This window comes from Lynx canadensis, chromosome D3, assembly GCF_007474595.2.
Source record: "Lynx canadensis isolate LIC74 chromosome D3, mLynCan4.pri.v2, whole genome shotgun sequence".
In the NCBI taxonomy this organism is placed as follows: domain Eukaryota; kingdom Metazoa; phylum Chordata; class Mammalia; order Carnivora; family Felidae; genus Lynx; species Lynx canadensis.
Window position 1 is genome coordinate 53,462,279 of NC_044314.2, and position 16,795 is coordinate 53,479,073.

General features: G+C 52.2%; 1 protein-coding gene across 1 annotated transcript in view; it reads left to right on the top strand.

Moving 5' to 3' along the window:
* EMILIN2 (elastin microfibril interfacer 2) overlaps positions 1-16,523 on the top strand; it is a 51,699-nt gene extending 35,176 nt beyond the window's left edge. Inside the window, exons 5-8 of the mRNA XM_030336871.1 lie at positions 11,135-11,548; positions 12,141-12,173; positions 12,734-12,862; positions 15,472-16,523. Coding sequence (XP_030192731.1) covers positions 11,135-11,548; positions 12,141-12,173; positions 12,734-12,862; positions 15,472-15,809 — 914 coding nt within the window. The 3' untranslated portion in view covers positions 15,810-16,523. The remainder of the gene's footprint in view (positions 1-11,134; positions 11,549-12,140; positions 12,174-12,733; positions 12,863-15,471) is intronic.
* The last annotated feature ends 272 nt before the right edge of the window (positions 16,524-16,795 follow it).

Here is a 16,795-nt window from a genome sequence, read left to right on the forward strand (position 1 = left end):
AGGTCTAGGGGGGAATCTGGAGTTAAGGTCACAGTGAAAGCCATACATTGACCAGTTAAAAGTCAACAGAGCGGGCGCCTGGGTGGCGCAGTCGGTTAAGCGTCCGACTTCAGCCAGGTCACGATCTCGCGGTCCGTGAGTTCGAGCCCCACGTCAGGCTCTGGGCTGATGGCTCAGAGCCTGGAGCCTGTTTCCGATTCTGTGTCTCCTTCTCTCTCTGCCCCTCCCCCGTTCATGCTCTGTCTCTCTCTGTCCCAAAAATAAATAAACGTTGAAAAAAAAAAAAAAAAAAGTCAACAGAGCATTTACTGAGCACCTGCTGTGTGCAAGACTCTGTGAGAGGCATGGAGATGAGTAGCATGATCCCTAACCTCAAGGCATTTTCAATCACAGTGGTAAAGAGACACAGGTCTGCAGAAGGAATGAATGCAATAGTATGTAAATGTCCAGCGAGTGGTGTAGGGGTTTGTTCTTTCAGTTCATAAGGTCTTACCGAGCCCCTATTATGTGGTAGTTAATGAGCTATGTGTGTGGATTATGTGGATGACAATGCATGTGACAATAACAGTCTGGGGACAAACAAGCTGACAAAGGGATGGTCATGGGCATGGGGTGTGCACAGGCATACTGGGTGTGTGGAGAAGCGCTTATGGCCACTGTGGAAGTCAGGGAGGGCTCCTTGGAGGAGAGAGCCCCTGAGCTAAGCCTTCGGGGTTGAGGAAATTGAGAGTTCAGAGGCTGGAGGAGTGAAGAGCGAGGTGGAGTGAGAAGAGAAACTTCTGGAAGGAGGTGTTACTGGAGCTAATAATTGAGGGTTGGGTATGGGCCCAGAAAAGCAGGAGGGTTGGTATGAATGGGCCGTTATCTATTGTCATGTAACAACCTGCCCCAAATCTTGGTGGCTTAAAACAACAAAGATGTATTATTCTCCACTATTCTGTGCATCAGGAGCTCATCAGGGCTTGGCTTAGCTTGGCGTGGTGGTTCTTTTGCTCCATTTGGCATCAGCCTGAGTCACTCAGCTGTAATCAGCTGGCAGTAGGGCCTGGCCGGGCTGGAAGGTCAGGAAGGCTTTCGTCACATGCCTGGCCCCTCAGGCCTCCTCCATGCGGCCATTCTCTGTCTTTCTCTCTCTCCATGTGGCTGACTTGGGCTTCTTCACAGCATGGTGGTCTCAGGTTAGTCAGACTTACTACATGGTGACTGGCTCATAAAGGAAACTGGAAACCGCTAGCCCCTTCCAGGCTGGGCGCTGAGCTGCCGTGGCATTCCTTCTGCCACATTCTCTTGGTCAAAGCAAGTCAGCTCTGGAAGGGGGATGTGGTTTCTATGTGTTGGGAGGAAAGGAATATTAATGACAGTTACCATATCTCCCTTGGTGAAAAAAGGCCCAGGGAAGAGGATGTATAACGTAGGTTTGGACCAGTGACCAGATTGATGGCCCGGGGCTGCAAACTCTGGTGTTTCTCCTCAGTGCACCACCCTGTTCTCAGATGCTGTTCTTTTCTTTGGAAACATCCCTAAGGGGGCCTGAATTATCCAGGAGACAGCTAGTGGGAGCAGAAGGGGCTTCAGCTGATGCTCAAGTAGATCTCTTGAGTATTTTATCTCCCTCCCATTACTGAAAATGTTCTTCCCTGGGTTTTAAAAGGGACTCTTGAAACTATTTGCAAATGTTGGCTTTTTTTTTTTTTTTTTTTTTGGATAAAAGGTCCATGGCTTTCATCTAGGTCTCAGAGAGGTGCCTAATGGCCAAAAGGTGAAGAACCTTCACTCACCTTCTCACCTTCAGCTCAGTAAAGTGGGTGTGATGCCTGTCTCCCAGCCCCCCTCCATCCCACCCATTCATTCCTATGCTTTCAACTGAGCCGTGTGCTAGTGCTGCAGTGCCGGCCCTCGTGAATGTCACTCTAGCGGGACGACAGACAATGCACAGCCAAGGTAAATGCTGATCGGATTTCGGCTAGTGATCAGTTTGCGAGGAAAGACACAACAGAGCAAGTTCATGGAGAACAGGAGACGGTGGTATGTTTTAGGTGAACGGTCAGGGAGGGTTGCTCAGTGGAGGTGACTTCGTTGCAGGGCTTTGCAGAGACCTGTGGGAAGTGGTCCAAGCAGTGGGAACAGCATGTTCAAAGTCCCTGAGGCAGTAATGAGTTTGTCCTGTTCGAAAAACGCAGAATGTATATGAACAAGGGGAGGGTGGGAAGTCCTGGGCATTGAAGTCAGGAAGGAACCAGGTCATGTAGGATTTTATAGGCTATGGTAAAGGATTTGAATTTTAAGTATGATGAGAAACAATCAGAGGATTTTAATTTTTTTTTAATGTTTATTTTTGAGAGAGAGAGAGAGAGACAGAGTGCAAGCGGGGGAGGGGCAGAGAGAAAGGGAGACACAGAATCTGAAACTGGCTAGAGCTGTCAGCACAGAGCTGGAGGCAGGGCTTGAACTCAAGAACCTCAGGATTATGACCTGAGCCGAAGTTGGTCGCTTAACCGACTGAGACACCCAGGCACCCCACCCCCCCCGTCCCTTTTTTTCCAATGTTGATCAGAGGATTTTGAGCCAGGAAGTGCTTATTATTTCTCAGCTTTGCCATTCTAGCTACTTCCATGCTTTCTCTGGGACTTCGGGCAAGTTATTTATCTACCTAATTACCTCACTTTCTGCATCTGTTACTTGGAAATAATAATGACGCTGATCTCAAAAAGTTTGTTTAAAGAGGATTAATACTCATAAAGAGTGGAGTATTAAATAGTGCCTGGCTCCTCGTATTTATTCAATCAGTATTACCTATTATTTTAATCCTCTGACCCCTATAATGTTTAATCTGCTCATGGCTGCATTTTTCTCCCTTTTTCTTCCTACAAACCCCCAGGCATCCAGCCTCAAAGAAGTCAGAGCAGCCTGTCCACACAGCAGACACGGAAGGAGACCCCTGGGTGTCCGGCTCCTGGCTGCTCTGTGGAATGCTCTAGATAGCCAGTGGGGGTTTTCTCACTTTCCCTTTCTTTTTCCTTAAATTGGGGGGCAAGTAGAAAGTGTAAAAAGCCTAGAAATCTCCCCTCCCTGGCATTCAGGATTCACATTCAAATACTTTTGTTGACAAGAGGCTCAGCACTGGGGTACTTGGGCAGTTCAGTCAGTTAAGCGTCCAACTTCGGCTCAGGTCATGATCTCACGGTTCGTGAGTTCGAGCAATACACCAAGCTCTCTGCTGTCAGTACAGAGCCTGCTTCAGATCCTCTGTCCTCCTTTCTCTGCCCCTCTCCCACTCACGCTCACTCTCTCTCTCTAAAAAATAAACATTAAAAAAAAAAAGAGCTCAGCACTTGGGGATAAGTTAGGTTCCAAATGACAAGGTGGTTCTTAAGTCCTTTGTCCTTCTGTCTGATGTGGCCATAACGGTTTGGCTGTCTGCCTGGGCACGCTCACTCCCATTGTCAGGCGTGGGTGGGGCACTGTGCTTCTGGCCAGCACCCCCTCCATTTCCCTTGGTCAGCATCTTGTGGGGCAGGAGTTCCTCTGTGGCGGGCAGCTCCAGGGTCTGCTCCCTGCATGAGTGAAAGGTGTCTTTTCCTGCCTGGGCCTGAGGACTGCCCTGGCCTGTAACGAGTGTTGTCAGCAAGGCTGTGGCTGGCTGCCCTCTCTGACAGCCGGCACATCCCAGCCTTCTTGTGTGACACAGACGCTGAGCCCTGGCTGGACTCCAGCATTTCTGCTTACAGTAGGAGAGAGGGGACTTCCTGGTGTTGAAACACCTGGGGCTCCCGCTGGGTGGAGATGATGGGCAGAGGAATATTTCTGTGCATCAGGGAAGCTCTCTTTCCCTACTGCACTGTTCCAAGAAGGGACATGCCTGCCTAGATGCCATGATGTTGTTTCAACAGACTCTAGTGACAGGAGTATCACTTCCTTTTTCAAATCCGCCCCCCCCCCCTTCTGCTCAAGTCTGAGGGCTGTTTCTCTTATAACTTGAATTATACTAAGCACAACATTTCATTTAGTTGTGTTAGAGATTTAGGAATCCCATCTTTATCAAGTTGCTTAATTCAAGCTATGCTACAAAAATGAAAAAGCATGGATTTTCTAAATATTTAACCATAAAACCTGGCCAGGGGAAGAGTGGCCTGATGCCACAGTCATGCCCTCAACTTGAAATTGGCTGGGTTTGGGTCAGTTTAGGTCCAAGATGGCATGATGGACCAAGTCAGGGTTTTAGAAATATCTAACGCCTAAAATAAACTGCATATACTCAGACCATCCTGACCCCTGCAATGTGCTCCCTTACACCCTGTGGGCATCTGGGGTTCGTAATGCCCTTTGGTGGGGGTAAGTTGCGGCTGCCTTTCTGCATCTTAACCATTGAATTTAGAACCATGGTATTCTCAGGGCTGAGGTGTCCCACAGCTGCATGCAAAAATCCTCTGGGAGCTTTAGAAAAATAAGAACTCCTGGGCTCACTCAGGAGATTACTGCTCAACAGGGATGAGGTGAGACCCAGGAACTTGCAATTAAATTTGTTATTACAACAAAACAACCCCCGCTAGCTCTGGTCCCAGAAGAAGAAGGAAGGCCACCTCAAAGGCAGCAGGATATAACCACCCAGGGAGAACTGTGCCCAAAAGAAGGGGAGAAACAAGGAGGAAAGAAGAGGAGAGAGAAGGAAAGCCATGACTTGGACACCGCACCAGCAACAAACGTGGACAGCGTGTGTGCTAGTTCACCTGGGGACTCTGTTGTAGTTGTTGAGACATGCTCTAGTCTTGAGTATGCAGCTTTGCGGTAGGTCTTAAAACCTGGGAGTGTAGACCCTGTGCGGTTCTGCAGAAATTTTAGAATCAGGTTGTGAAATTCTACAACAAAAAAATTCCCAAGCGATGCTGAGGCTCAGCTAGGTGAGAACCCCTGCCCACCCAACCCTGAGATTCTGTGATTGCAGATTCCTTCCCACTTCAGATGTATTGGTACAGCTGTCTGTATCTCCGTGTTCTCTAGGTTGTACTTTTCAGAAATGCAGAGCCGTTTTCGCTGTTTAGCCTGATTCCGGGGCTGCTCACGTGGTCACGTGGGGACTCATTGTCCCCTCTGTGGTGTAAGCAACACAGCCCTCCTCATAGGCGCCGAGGCCTTCTTTCCTTCCAGCTCAAACCACAACAGCTTCCGGGTCACCATTTGCTCCGAGTAGAATCATTCCCGCGAAGACCTGGTTTCCCTTCAGGTGTCGTCAGAACAAGTCCGGTTTTCTGTAGGTTGACTCCTCAGCTCAGAGCACACCTGTGGCCCTCCACGGCATTCCCCCTCCCCTCCGCCGCCCTTGCCCTTGCACCTCAGTCTTTCTGCAGGGAGCAGGAGCAGCCGCTTCCTCCAGGCAGCCCCATTCTCATGGGCGCGCAGTGTGGTGGTCTTCCGGCTTTGCCGGACGCATGTCAGCGTTTGGAAGGATTTTTGTAGAAATCCCATGTCTTGATGGCCTCCGGGAAGGAGCTCGCTTGTTGCCGGCTTGTTGCCGGCTGTGGCCTGCAGGTGCACCCCGGCTTCCCGGGAGATCGGATGCCCCCTCAGCCGGACTTGGCGCCTGCGCCGTGTGTCCCCGTTAGGGATGAGCACCCGCGCCCTCGCTCTGTCTCGCTGGCACCCAGTTCTGCCTGGTTGACGAGAGGGCGCCGTGGAGCTGCCCGTTTAATGGACGGGGTGGATGAGGTAGGAGGGGTCAGTGGCTTTTGCACGGCCGGGGTCCCGGGCACAGCCTCTGACACCCGGGGTCACCGTCTGTCCCCCGGCCTCTGGCAGTGTAACAAGACCCCACCACGCTGCCAGGCACACCTAAGGGCCCTCATGCTTGCAGTTTACTTTCTCGTGGCCACCGGCCTCCCTTCAGGCCTCCCTGACAGGAGGCAGAGACAGCCTGTCAGGGGAGCCAGACACACGTTCTTAGCAGCTCGAGGAATAGGGCGGATTTTCTTCGGCAGGTCTTTGTTGCAGTGAAGTCGAAATTGGCTTTTAGTAAGATGGACTCTAGAGGAGAAGCAGCGGCCTTCCCTCCCCGGGTCCCTCTCCGTCTTCGGGGAGAAGGCTGTGGCCCTGCCTGAGGCCACACGGGCGCATCAGGACTGGAGCCTGGGGCAGGTTCCCGGACCCGAGGCAGCACCCGTGGGGCTGCGCTGTCCCTTCCTGCGTGAGCCTCACGCCTTAACCACAAGGGCAGCAACTCTGGGCTCTCCGGGAGAACGCGGTTCAAATGGTCATTCTCTGAATTGGAAACACATGTTGAGTTCAGAAAGCCATCCGCTGCCAGGAGTGATCTTTCCAGAATGAGCAAAATGCTGTCCAGTCTGTGTTACAGCTTTGTAACAAATGCGTATACATTGGAAACACCTGGCATGAGATGGGGGAGCAGGGGCTGGGGGAAATGACTGCACCCAGGGCAGCATTGCCTTGAGGTGACCGGTTGTCTCGGAGCAGTCAGTTGCCCCCAGCCAGGCATGGGTGTGCTCGCCATGGAGATTGGGGGGGGGGGGGCGGGGATATTTGGCCCAAGGGAAATATTTGTTCATTCTTTTCCTTCTGCCTTCCAGTGTGTGTGATAAACCTGAGTGTTGAGGGAGTGATGGACATAAAAGAACCTTCACCATCTCTGTGTACCAGCATTACCCTATTTGGCCCCAGAATGACAATGATTTTTTGGCAGAATTAGGATGCCTAAGGTAATGGCTGGTAAGGTGTGGCCCATGATGCCTGCCCTCCTTCCAGCCTTCATTCATTCACCACACCCTTAAATGTCGGCAGTGTCGTGTACCAGGCCCTGTGCCAAACCCTGGGGACAAAAGATCATTAAAATGTGTCCTCAACTGCTCATCATCCAGCATGACAGGAACAATAGTAAAAAATTGAAAGAGCCCTCCGAGGCTCAAAGGGCCTCAAGGTTCAGAGGCAGGATTATTCGAGCTCTATTGGGCTAATCCACGATGGCTTCCCTGAGCAGGTGGTCTCTGAACCGGGACTGAAGTGAGGGTGCTGGAAGAGGCTGTTTTAGGCAGCGTAAACACTGAAAGCAAAGGCGTGTGGCCAGGGAAGCTCAGAGGAGGGCTGGGCACCAGTGAGGACACTGAGGGTGCAGGAGGAGGTGGAGCAGGTGGCGGGGACTCAGGATGTCAGAGGAGATTTGATTGGATTTTATAAGCATTGGAAGACGATTGCAGATTTTTGAGGAGTGAGAGAGGGAGGGAGGGAGAGTGAATGAATATGACAGCGCCTGGGTGGGGGGGTCCGGGAGAACAGCGGTGGCTTTCAGAGGAAGAGCGGTGGTTTGGAGGGTGCGGTAGGAACAGGTAAGAAAATAAGGACCAGTGTGAGGGGCTTGTACTTTGCCGACTGCAGTCCATTGAGGACGGAGGGGACGTGTTTACTTTTAAAGTTTGGATGGAGACCCACACACTTGGACTAAAGGGCAGGAGCCGTGGGGGCAAGGAAAGAGGCCTGAGGGAGTGGATGGGGCAGCCCCCAGAGGGAAGACAGGCCGGCCGGGAGGAAGGGCTCTGAGCCAGGGGCTCCCTGTGAGGAGGAGGGAAGGGAGGACCCACCCAGAGTGCAGGCAGCTCAGGGAGGGTCTTCTGCAAGTACGTTTTATAAAATATAAAATAGTACAGAGAGATTTATAATAAAACCAGGCCCTGGCCCCCCCGTCCCTGGCACTTCTAGCTCCCCAGAGGCAGCCACGTGCAATTCTTTTGGCTGTTTTCCCCTGATATTTACCTCTAGGTTTCTAAATTCATGTATTACTTTTAGATTTCTCTATATACAGATATTATATATGTAGTATTTAGACATTATATATATCATGTAGCAGCTGTAGGCATTAGTTTATATATTAGGCTTGCTTATATCTCCCCTGCTTCCCTTCCTCCCCACCTCCCACTAGAATTTACCACAATAGCCAGTATTTATGCTGTTATCAATAGGCAATCAGTCGCCAATATTTATCCTGTTATGAGCTAAATAGCTCAGTACAGCTGAATATGATTGTTGCTTTTCTTTGAATTAGTAGTAGTGTATTATTTGCTAGATTTTATGTATCTATTTTGGATTCCTCTTACCCTAGGATACCCTCTCAATATAATTTTCTATACCATAAAAAGTATCAGATCATTTTTTGTTTTTTGAATTCATGAGCTCCGTTCTGGAGTTCTCTTTTTGCTCCAATCTGGACTGTTTATTCTCTGGACTTGCTAAAGGACTTCAATTTGAAACTTCTTTCACTACCATCCTAGAAATTTCTTGAACCTCTCTCCTGTCTTGAACTTTTTTTTTTTTTTAATGTTTCTTTTTTGTATGGTTTACTTGTTTCAGTGGAGTATGTTTTCTAAGCTTTTTAAGAAAAGGGGCCTGAAGGGTGCCTGGGTGGTTCAGTCAGTTAAGCATCTGACTCTTGGTTTTGGCTCAGGTCATGATCTAGCGGTTTGTGAGTTTGAGCCTGCTTGGGATTCTCTCCCTCCCTCTCTCTCTGCCCCTGCTTACTTTCACTCTCTCAAAATAAATAGACTTAAAAGGTGGGGGGGGGGGGGCTGATCGTTTATTTGTTTTTGTTTTTTTTAATATTGCATGTCTGAAAATACCTATTCTTGAATCATAATTGACATTTTGGTTGGGTATAGAATTCGAGGTTAACAATTTCTCCCTCAAAATTTGAAGACCTTGTTCTTTTGTCTTCTAGTTTCTAGTACTGTTGTTGACAAACCTGATGATGCCTTTTGGATTTGAAGTCACACTTTAATTTTTATTCCCTGAAAGCTTGTAGGATCTCCCCTTTTCCTCAGTGCTCGGACTAGATCTTGGTTTAGGTCTTTTATTCAATAATTTTGCTGAAATAAAATGGTGTGTATGTGTGAGAATTTGATAATTCTTGCCTTACCACCTCATCATTCTATGTCCCAGTTTTACTGATTTTTTTTTCAGGAAAGATTTCTTATTGTTTCCTTCCTGATGTCCATCATTTTGTCTTGTCCTACCTTTTTTTTTTTTTTTTAAGTTCTTTCTTTCTCATTTTCTCCTTCCTTCCTCTCCGTCCCTGTCTCCATCCCTTTCTTTCTTTGAGACAGTGCAAGTGGGGGGGAGAGAGAGAGAGAGAGAGAGAGCAAGAGAGAGAATCCCAAGCAGGCTCTGCACTCAGGGCTTAAACCCCCAAAGCTGTGAGGTCATGACCTGAGCTGAAACCAAGAGTTGACTGCTTAACTGATTGAGCCATCCAGGTGCCCCATGTCTTCCTGTCCTACCTTCTGAAAGATTTCCTTGCTTTTATCTACCAACTCTTTCATTGTATTTGCTTATTTTTGGTAAGAATATTTTTATCAGCAAAGGCTCATCCTTATTCTCTGATTATGTCTTTTTAAAAAATGTTTTGAGAGAGAGAACATGTGGGCACACATGTGAATGGGGGAGGGGAAGAAAGGGAGACAGAGGATCCAAAGCAGGTTCTGCACTGACAGCAGAGAGCCCGATGCTCAACTGAGACACACGGGTGCCTCTGATTATGCCTTTCTTATACCAATGTATTCTTGCATCTTGGACTGTGTCTTCTGTTTGAGGGTTTTACCTCTTTATTTTCTTGCATTGTGTGTTTCCTCAGAGTTCCTTTTCATTGGTACGTTGGTTGGCTTGTTTTGGTCTTATCAGAGGTTTTCTGTACATCAAGTGATCTTGACTATGGTTCACATTTAAAGGTGAGGCACTGGATGAGATTTTATGCTGGTGGGTTTCTTACAGGGTCATTTTGAAGATTCTCCCTATCCCCAACCTAAGCTATAAATAAGTAGGTGTCCTGGGTGTGAGCAGGAAAAGGGGGCTAGGAGCTTCTTGATTCAATGCGTAGACTTCGCGTTTCCATGTTCTCATACTCCTGTCCTCCACTGTGGCTGGTGTCCACATGTCTTTAGTCCACCTGCCTCAGTTTCTGTCTAACCCAGCCCTTCTCAGTCGTGGTTCTGAGGAGAATTACGGCCTGATGCTATTCCACGGAACCACATGAATTCTCTCCTCTGCATCTAGGTGTTAGCTCTGTATTATCTTTGGGACGACTGAGGAAGTGGTGAATCATTCTCAGTAGGGCTGTAGTCTCTCATGGAGCACTGGTCAGGAAAGGCTGTTTGAGAAATAGCCTCCCTTGGGGGCCAGAGGTGGGTGAGCAACCTGGCTCTGTAGCAGAAGGGGAGGGGAGCATGTGTTTGATTATTGTAGTTACCTTAGCGAGTTTCAAAACTAGACAGTGGGTCAAAATGCAATCACTGATTTTGCCTGGACATTAATTGTATAGCTTTGGAACCTGGGCACACTGCAGGTACCACACAGACTGAGGAGTTGGGTGGGCCCTCAGGAAGCCTTCGTGGAAGGCTGGTTCCAGGAATGTATTCATAGGAGGAAGGGGCAGCCGCTTCCTGGCTGTGTCACAGTGCCCTCCCATGAGGGCAGGGAAATGTGAATCAGAAACTTCCTCCCGTGGAAATCCCCTTAGTTGGTGATAAGGCTGTGGCAAGAGGCGCTGGGTGTTTCTGTGCCTGCTGCTGAGGTGGCTTAAGTGCCCTAACACCAGCTGGGGTCACTGTGGCATCTGCTGCTCTCGGCAGGGTCCCAGCTTGTGAAGCCACCCACAGTGACCCCAACACTAGCTGGTTTGGGAGAACATTTGTTGGTTGGGCTCAGCAGGTCCCTTTCAGTAATTTGTGATATATCCAGGTTATCATCATGTGGTGAAATCAGAAGTTTTGGTGCTGGGGCCAAGAATGGTGCTGTTTTGGAGAGCATGACTACTGTGTAGAAAGGAAGGCTGAAAATCTCCCCCCACTCCACCCCTGTGCAGGGGGTCCCCATGGCTCTTCTTATCGGCTCCTGGGTGACCCAAGGTCAGCTTGACCTGTGGCCCCCTTCTGAAGCCGTGAGGCATGCTGCCCCCACACTGTGGTGGCTGCTCTGTGCTGGCCCAAGGCAGTGCCCGTGACTCTTGATGCTTTGGGGACAGCCACCAAGCCCACATCTTCACAGGGGGCCCAGCCCATCGATTCTCACAGAGGCGCCTGTGGCTGAGCAGTCAAGTCTGAGGTTTTTAATCCTGCATATTTCTCTCCATTTTCCAAATGCCCAGCGGAGGAGCCCTCAGAAGCACCGCAGCCCCCACCGCGAGGGAAGGCCCCACAGGTGCCTGGAAGGCCCTCCCACCCAGGGCCAGTGGAGGCCCCCACGGAGGCCTCTCATCCCAAGCCAACCCCTCTGCCGAGGCCAAGTGCTCCCCCGCTTCCTGAGGAGCCTGGAAAACGTCTGCCCACAGGCCAGCAGCCTGTCCTACCCAAGAGACCCCTGCAGCCACTGCCCCCACCAGCATGGCCACGCTGGACGGGGCTGCCCTTCCTGCCTGGCTCCACTGGGGTCATTATGGAGACTGGAGAGGCCGGGCCTCCAGGGAGGATGGGCGTGTCAGGGCGGGGCCTGCCCCAAGGAGTGGATGGCCAGACGGGGCAGGGACCCATCCCCAGCGCCGAGGGCTTTGCGGGAGCACCAGGTAAGGGCCCTGCGGCTGGACACCTCCAAGTGGAGGGGGTGACACTAGATGGAGGGGCAGCCTGAGCCTTAGGGGGTCTGCTGCAGGGTCTTTCCAGGTGCGAGTTCCAAAATCCTCGAAGCACCACGGCTGCCAGGCAGGCAGGGTCAATGCTGGGAACACAAGGAGACACCTTTGCCCTCAGCCATTCTCTTCCTTTGGTCCTGCTCAGCCACCCCAAGCTGCAGAGATCACAGGGCTCCCCCCACAAACATGCCTTTCCCAGGAGGATACGCATTAGGGATGTTTATACTCCTTGGGGCTGTGCATTTGCCTGTCCATCCATGCTTCCACCCCCTCCCATGCATCCATCAAACACTCATCGAGCCTTTCTTCTCGGATCCCCCCAGCCAGCTTGCCCTGACGGACCTTCTCTGCTCTGTGAGAGGGGGCTAGTGAGGAAGCAGGCACAGTGGGGGTACAGCTGTGCCCGTTTCTGGGAGGGCAGCTTGGGAGGGGCGCTCTTGCTCTAGGTCTAAAGGAGAACAGTGGGAGGAGCCGGGAGAAACAGAGGGGCTCCTGTTTGATGTCCCACTCCCATTTTGTTTTTCAGGATACCCCAGCTCACCTCCTGTGGCCTCCCCAGGTACGTCTGCTGGAAGACCTTGGTGGGAGGCTGGTTCTCCTTGGTGGCCTCTGCCCCTCCCCTGCGTGTCCGGCCTCCTCCCTCTGAGCTATTAGCGTGGGTGGAGGCCCGGCCCAGCTCTTTTGTGCCCACCAGCTGAGGGACAGACCTCTGCTGACGGGACTCAGGCCCCCGCCAAGATTTGCTCCTCCGAGAGGGTCTGAGTCACGCCTGAGACTAGGGTTTTTCCCTCACACATCTTCCCAGCCCGTGGAGTTGGCCGTGAGGCTCACTGGCTGGGTCTCTGCCTGGTGTGGCTGTGCCTAGCTTCCTGTTCCCCACTCCCTGCCTGCCACGAGCCCCCGACACACACACACACAGTGTCACACGGTCTCACATGTCCACTCCCAGACAGTGCTTGTCCTGCTGCTCACCGTCCCCACCCCCGAACCGACGAGGACCGGCCTGGCCCTGTGTCCCACAGTGCTTTGCCACCTTAAGGCCAAACAGCACCGTGAGGCTGCCTCTCCAGACTGGCGCAACCTGACCCCTGTGAATACTTCATGTTCTCTCTGCTCCAGGGACTCCAGCGCCTTCTCTGGTGTCTTTCTCTGCGGGGCTCACCCAGAAGCCTTTCCCCAGCGATGGGGGTGTCGTCCTCTTTAACAAAGTGCTGGTAAATGACGGGGACGTGTACAACCCCGACACTGGTGAGTTCTGAGGCGGTGCACAGTCTCCACATGCCAGCGGGCCCCCTGTCCTGTGTGCAGGGTGGGGATGCCACGCCCGAGGTGCCTGAGCAGCTGTGGGTGCCTGAGGGACCAGTTGGCCCCTGTTGCTCCTCCCCTGATTTGTGGAGTTTTAGGTGAAGAAGTTTGCAGCTGCCAGGCTGCGGGGTGGGTGGGTGAATGTGCAGTGACCTTTTCTAGTCATGAGAGCAGCATACCAGTCCTTGGCACTGTTGTTAGGCTCTGCCCACCACTGATTGCACCCTGGCCCCTCCCCGCTGTCCTCCAAGCCCCGGGGAGGTCTTCTTCCTAAGCATCTATTGTCCCAACACCCCGGGACAGGATGGGGGAGAGCCCACCCCTGCCCTGCCTCCTTCAGTGGCTTGTGGCTCATTAACAGAGCCAAAAAGGGTGACAGCACTCCTTCCGGAAGGGACCGGACCCGGTTGCGGGGTCTCCTGCTCTGGAATAGAACTGCTTTAGCTGTGGGCCTGGGTCCTGCCTGCAGCATCTGTCTTGTCGCCCAGATTATCAGTACAATGACAACGGAGGTCACCCTGGGTTCCTGGCTTCCTCCTTCCCGCCACACCTGTGCCTGGGCTTCTGTCCATCTTTGTCCCTGGGGACTGAAGTGAGAGCCTTCCTTCCTGAAAGGCCAGACATGGGCATCTTTTCTCTCTATAAGGGGAAGGCGTGTCAGGGCCCCACTTCCTGGAGGGAAGCACAGCTCCAGGTGTGGCTGGGGCAGGGTAAAGCAGGACCCAGGGGCTTGTGCCGAGGGCCCAGTCACCTTTCCTGAGTAGCTCACAAAGCTGGGGAGGCCCATCTCTGATCACATCAAGTGCCAGCATGCTGCGGTGCCCACAGAAGTCCTCCCTGAGGAAATGCACAGTTGTGAGGGCAGGAGGAGGTCAGGAAGGTTACAAGGAGGCGGATGGAACAGAGTTCCTTGGCAGACAGAGATTTTAGGCCTCACTCTCGTGTTTGTCCTGCCCGGCCACCATCTAGCTAAATCCCACTGTTCCTAGGACAAGGCTTAGGTTTTAGTGAGCATAAAAGTTACCTACGGAACTTGGGAAAGGAACTCGGGGTCCTCCAGGCCAACTGGAGTCAAGCTCAGGACTCTACTGTTCTCCAGGCTGGCGTGTGGGAAGAGCCTTTGCTTTCAGAGACCTTCACTTTCTCCACAAGCTCAGGTTCTCCCTGGGGCCCTCACCCCATGCTGCCTGGGTGGTGGGGACAGCTTGTCCACCCTGACGGGTCAGGTGACGTTTGCAAGCAGAGATGGTGACTGACATTTCTTTCACATTCTGGGTGACCCCGAGTGAGGCCTCCCCACAGGCAGTCTCTAAGCGGCGTAGGAGGCCGTGCGTTCTGGTGCCTCAGGAAGACTTGTGGAGTTTTATATTACTTGTCATTAAAAGCTGGGGAAGGGAGCAGCAGGGCCTGGCAGTTTCTGACCATTTTTCAGGGCAGTCCACGAGATTCCTTCTCGGCTCCTGGGCTCTCCATTCTGTCCCTTTTGGCCTGTGGTCGGGGTCCGTGCCTAGCCCTCCCCACAGCCTATGGGAAGTGGCTGCTCCCACCAACATTTGGTGTAGGCTCCGACCCTTGTGGCTTTGGGGCACCTACAGTTGCTGCTTTGCAAATGGGTCTATCTACCAACCCATGTACCCTCCCTCCAACCACCACCTCCCCTGCTTCCCCAGGCTCAGAACCTGTGGGCCACTGGCTCAGTGAATGCCTGCTTATTTTTGGCCACAAATGGATGCCACCTGTATACTGATCCCGTGCAGGGGGACTGGCTCTTCCAAGTGAGGAGGGCTGGCTGTGGCCTCTCCCTGGGTTAGTGACAAACTTTATGGGTTCTTTTTGCTCTTGCCTCCTCAGGAGGCAACTCAGGCATTTTGTGGATGTTGTGCCCAGCACACAGGTTGTGAGGCTTATTCTAAGTTGGCCCTGGGGTGCTCTCAATGATGGAGGAAACTCCCAAAATGCAACCAGGATCTGGGCAGCTGCTGCTTCCCCACTAAACCTTGGGTGAGGTAGGAGCGGACCCTGCGTCTTCATACCTGCGCCATGCACATAGCACTGCTGAAGCTGGTGTGTACCCCATCGCCAGGAATGTTAAAGCAGCTGAACTCTCTTCCAGCAAGGGTGGGTGGTCCTCTCCGTGCTCACCGCATGACAGCATGGGGAAGGTTATTCTGACGGCTGCTCCGGACGTAGGTGAGAGTTCTAGTCATCAGAGCACATCCTGGGGGTTTTGCAAGATTTGTCCTCTCCTGGATGTTCCAAGCAGAAGACAGGGGGTGTCACAGTGAGGACTGGGCCAGCTAAGGAGTCTGTCATTGGGTGGGTGGAGGGTAGGTGCAAGTATAGAAAGTCTGTCATTGGGTTGGTGGAGGGCAGGTGCAAGTACGTTCCCTCAGGGTAACCGATCTTCTAGAGGTTGGGTGACCACCTCTCCCCGTTGGGTCTCCTGGGACAGTCCTGGACAGAGATGGTTAGTTCCCCAAATCTGGGTTAACCAATAACCTGTCACAAAGGTCCTGTGATGGTGTGACAAGTGCCTGCCTTCATCCTCCCAGGGATCTTCACGGCTCCATACGATGGGCGCTACCTGATCACAGCCACCCTCACTCCTGAGAGGGACGCGTACGTGGAAGCTGTCCTGTCGGTCTCCAATGCCAGTGTGGCCCAGCTGCATACAGCTGGCTACAAGAGGGAATTCCTGGAATACCACCGGCCCCAGGGGGCTCTACACACTTGTGGGGGCCCAGGGGCCTTCCACCTCATCGTGCACTTGAAGGCAGGAGATGGCGTCAACATCGTGGTGACTGGGGGCCGCTTGGCTCACACAGACTTTGATGAAATGTACTCCACGTTTAGTGGGGTTTTCTTATATCCTTTCCTTTCTCACCTCTAGGGTGCCTGGGGAAAGGGAAGAAGAAAGATAGTTGTGAGAACTTGGAAGCTTTAATATATGCAGTTTATTATGTATGTAACTGGAACACTGGTCTAGTTTTCTGCAGACGCCCCAACACCTCCCCCAAGATACAGACCTTACCTGGCTGCTGAAGCCACACACCCGAGAGTTCCCAGGCAGGTGGTGAGGACACATGTGCCTGATGGGGCCACCACCTTCTGTCATTCCGACTGGACACCTGAGGAGCTGGGGCCTCCCCTGCGGCTTCGCTCACAGAGCCTGTGCCGGGCCCGTTGGGTGCTAACCACAGAGCTTAATCTGCTGCCCAGGACCACATCTTGCTGATGGAGAAGAGCTGCTGGGCTGCAGGGCTGAGAGGCGGCGGGCCGGCAAAGTGGTTCCTGTGGACGCAGTCTGCATTTACGCTGCCTGCAGGAGAGAAGTTCAGATGCACTGAAGTGCCGAGGTGGCACGTGCCACCCCAGAGACCTCAGGTCTCCAGGGTGGGCTGTCCCAGGGCTGGTTGGCACTGCTCACTTGGGCCCATGCCCAGCTGTGAAGGAAGGCACAGGGGGCTTGTGCAGCTCGTGGGGCTCCTTGAATGACATGTACATTTGAAGTGCAAAGACAGGGAGTGTCAATAAAGATGAAAAAACACTTCAGGTTACTCCAGTCTGGTGCCTTATGGACTGAGAGTTGTTGCTAAAAAGCAAACTGCAGAAAGGTAATTTTTTTATGCTTGTAGAAAGTAAGCTTGAATAAATCTCAGCCATATCACTGTTACCCCTCACTATCCAAGCTATATACTTGGGGATTGATTTTTGCTTGTAAAGACAAACCAGATGTGCTTAGAGGTCAAGGCCCCCCTGTGATCTCTGCAGCTAAAGAGGGGGCTCCTCTAGGGGATGCTTAAAATTCACATCTAATCAGCAGCTGGCCGACCCAATGAGATCGCTCACTGCACGGCTCAGCTCACAGCAGATGCG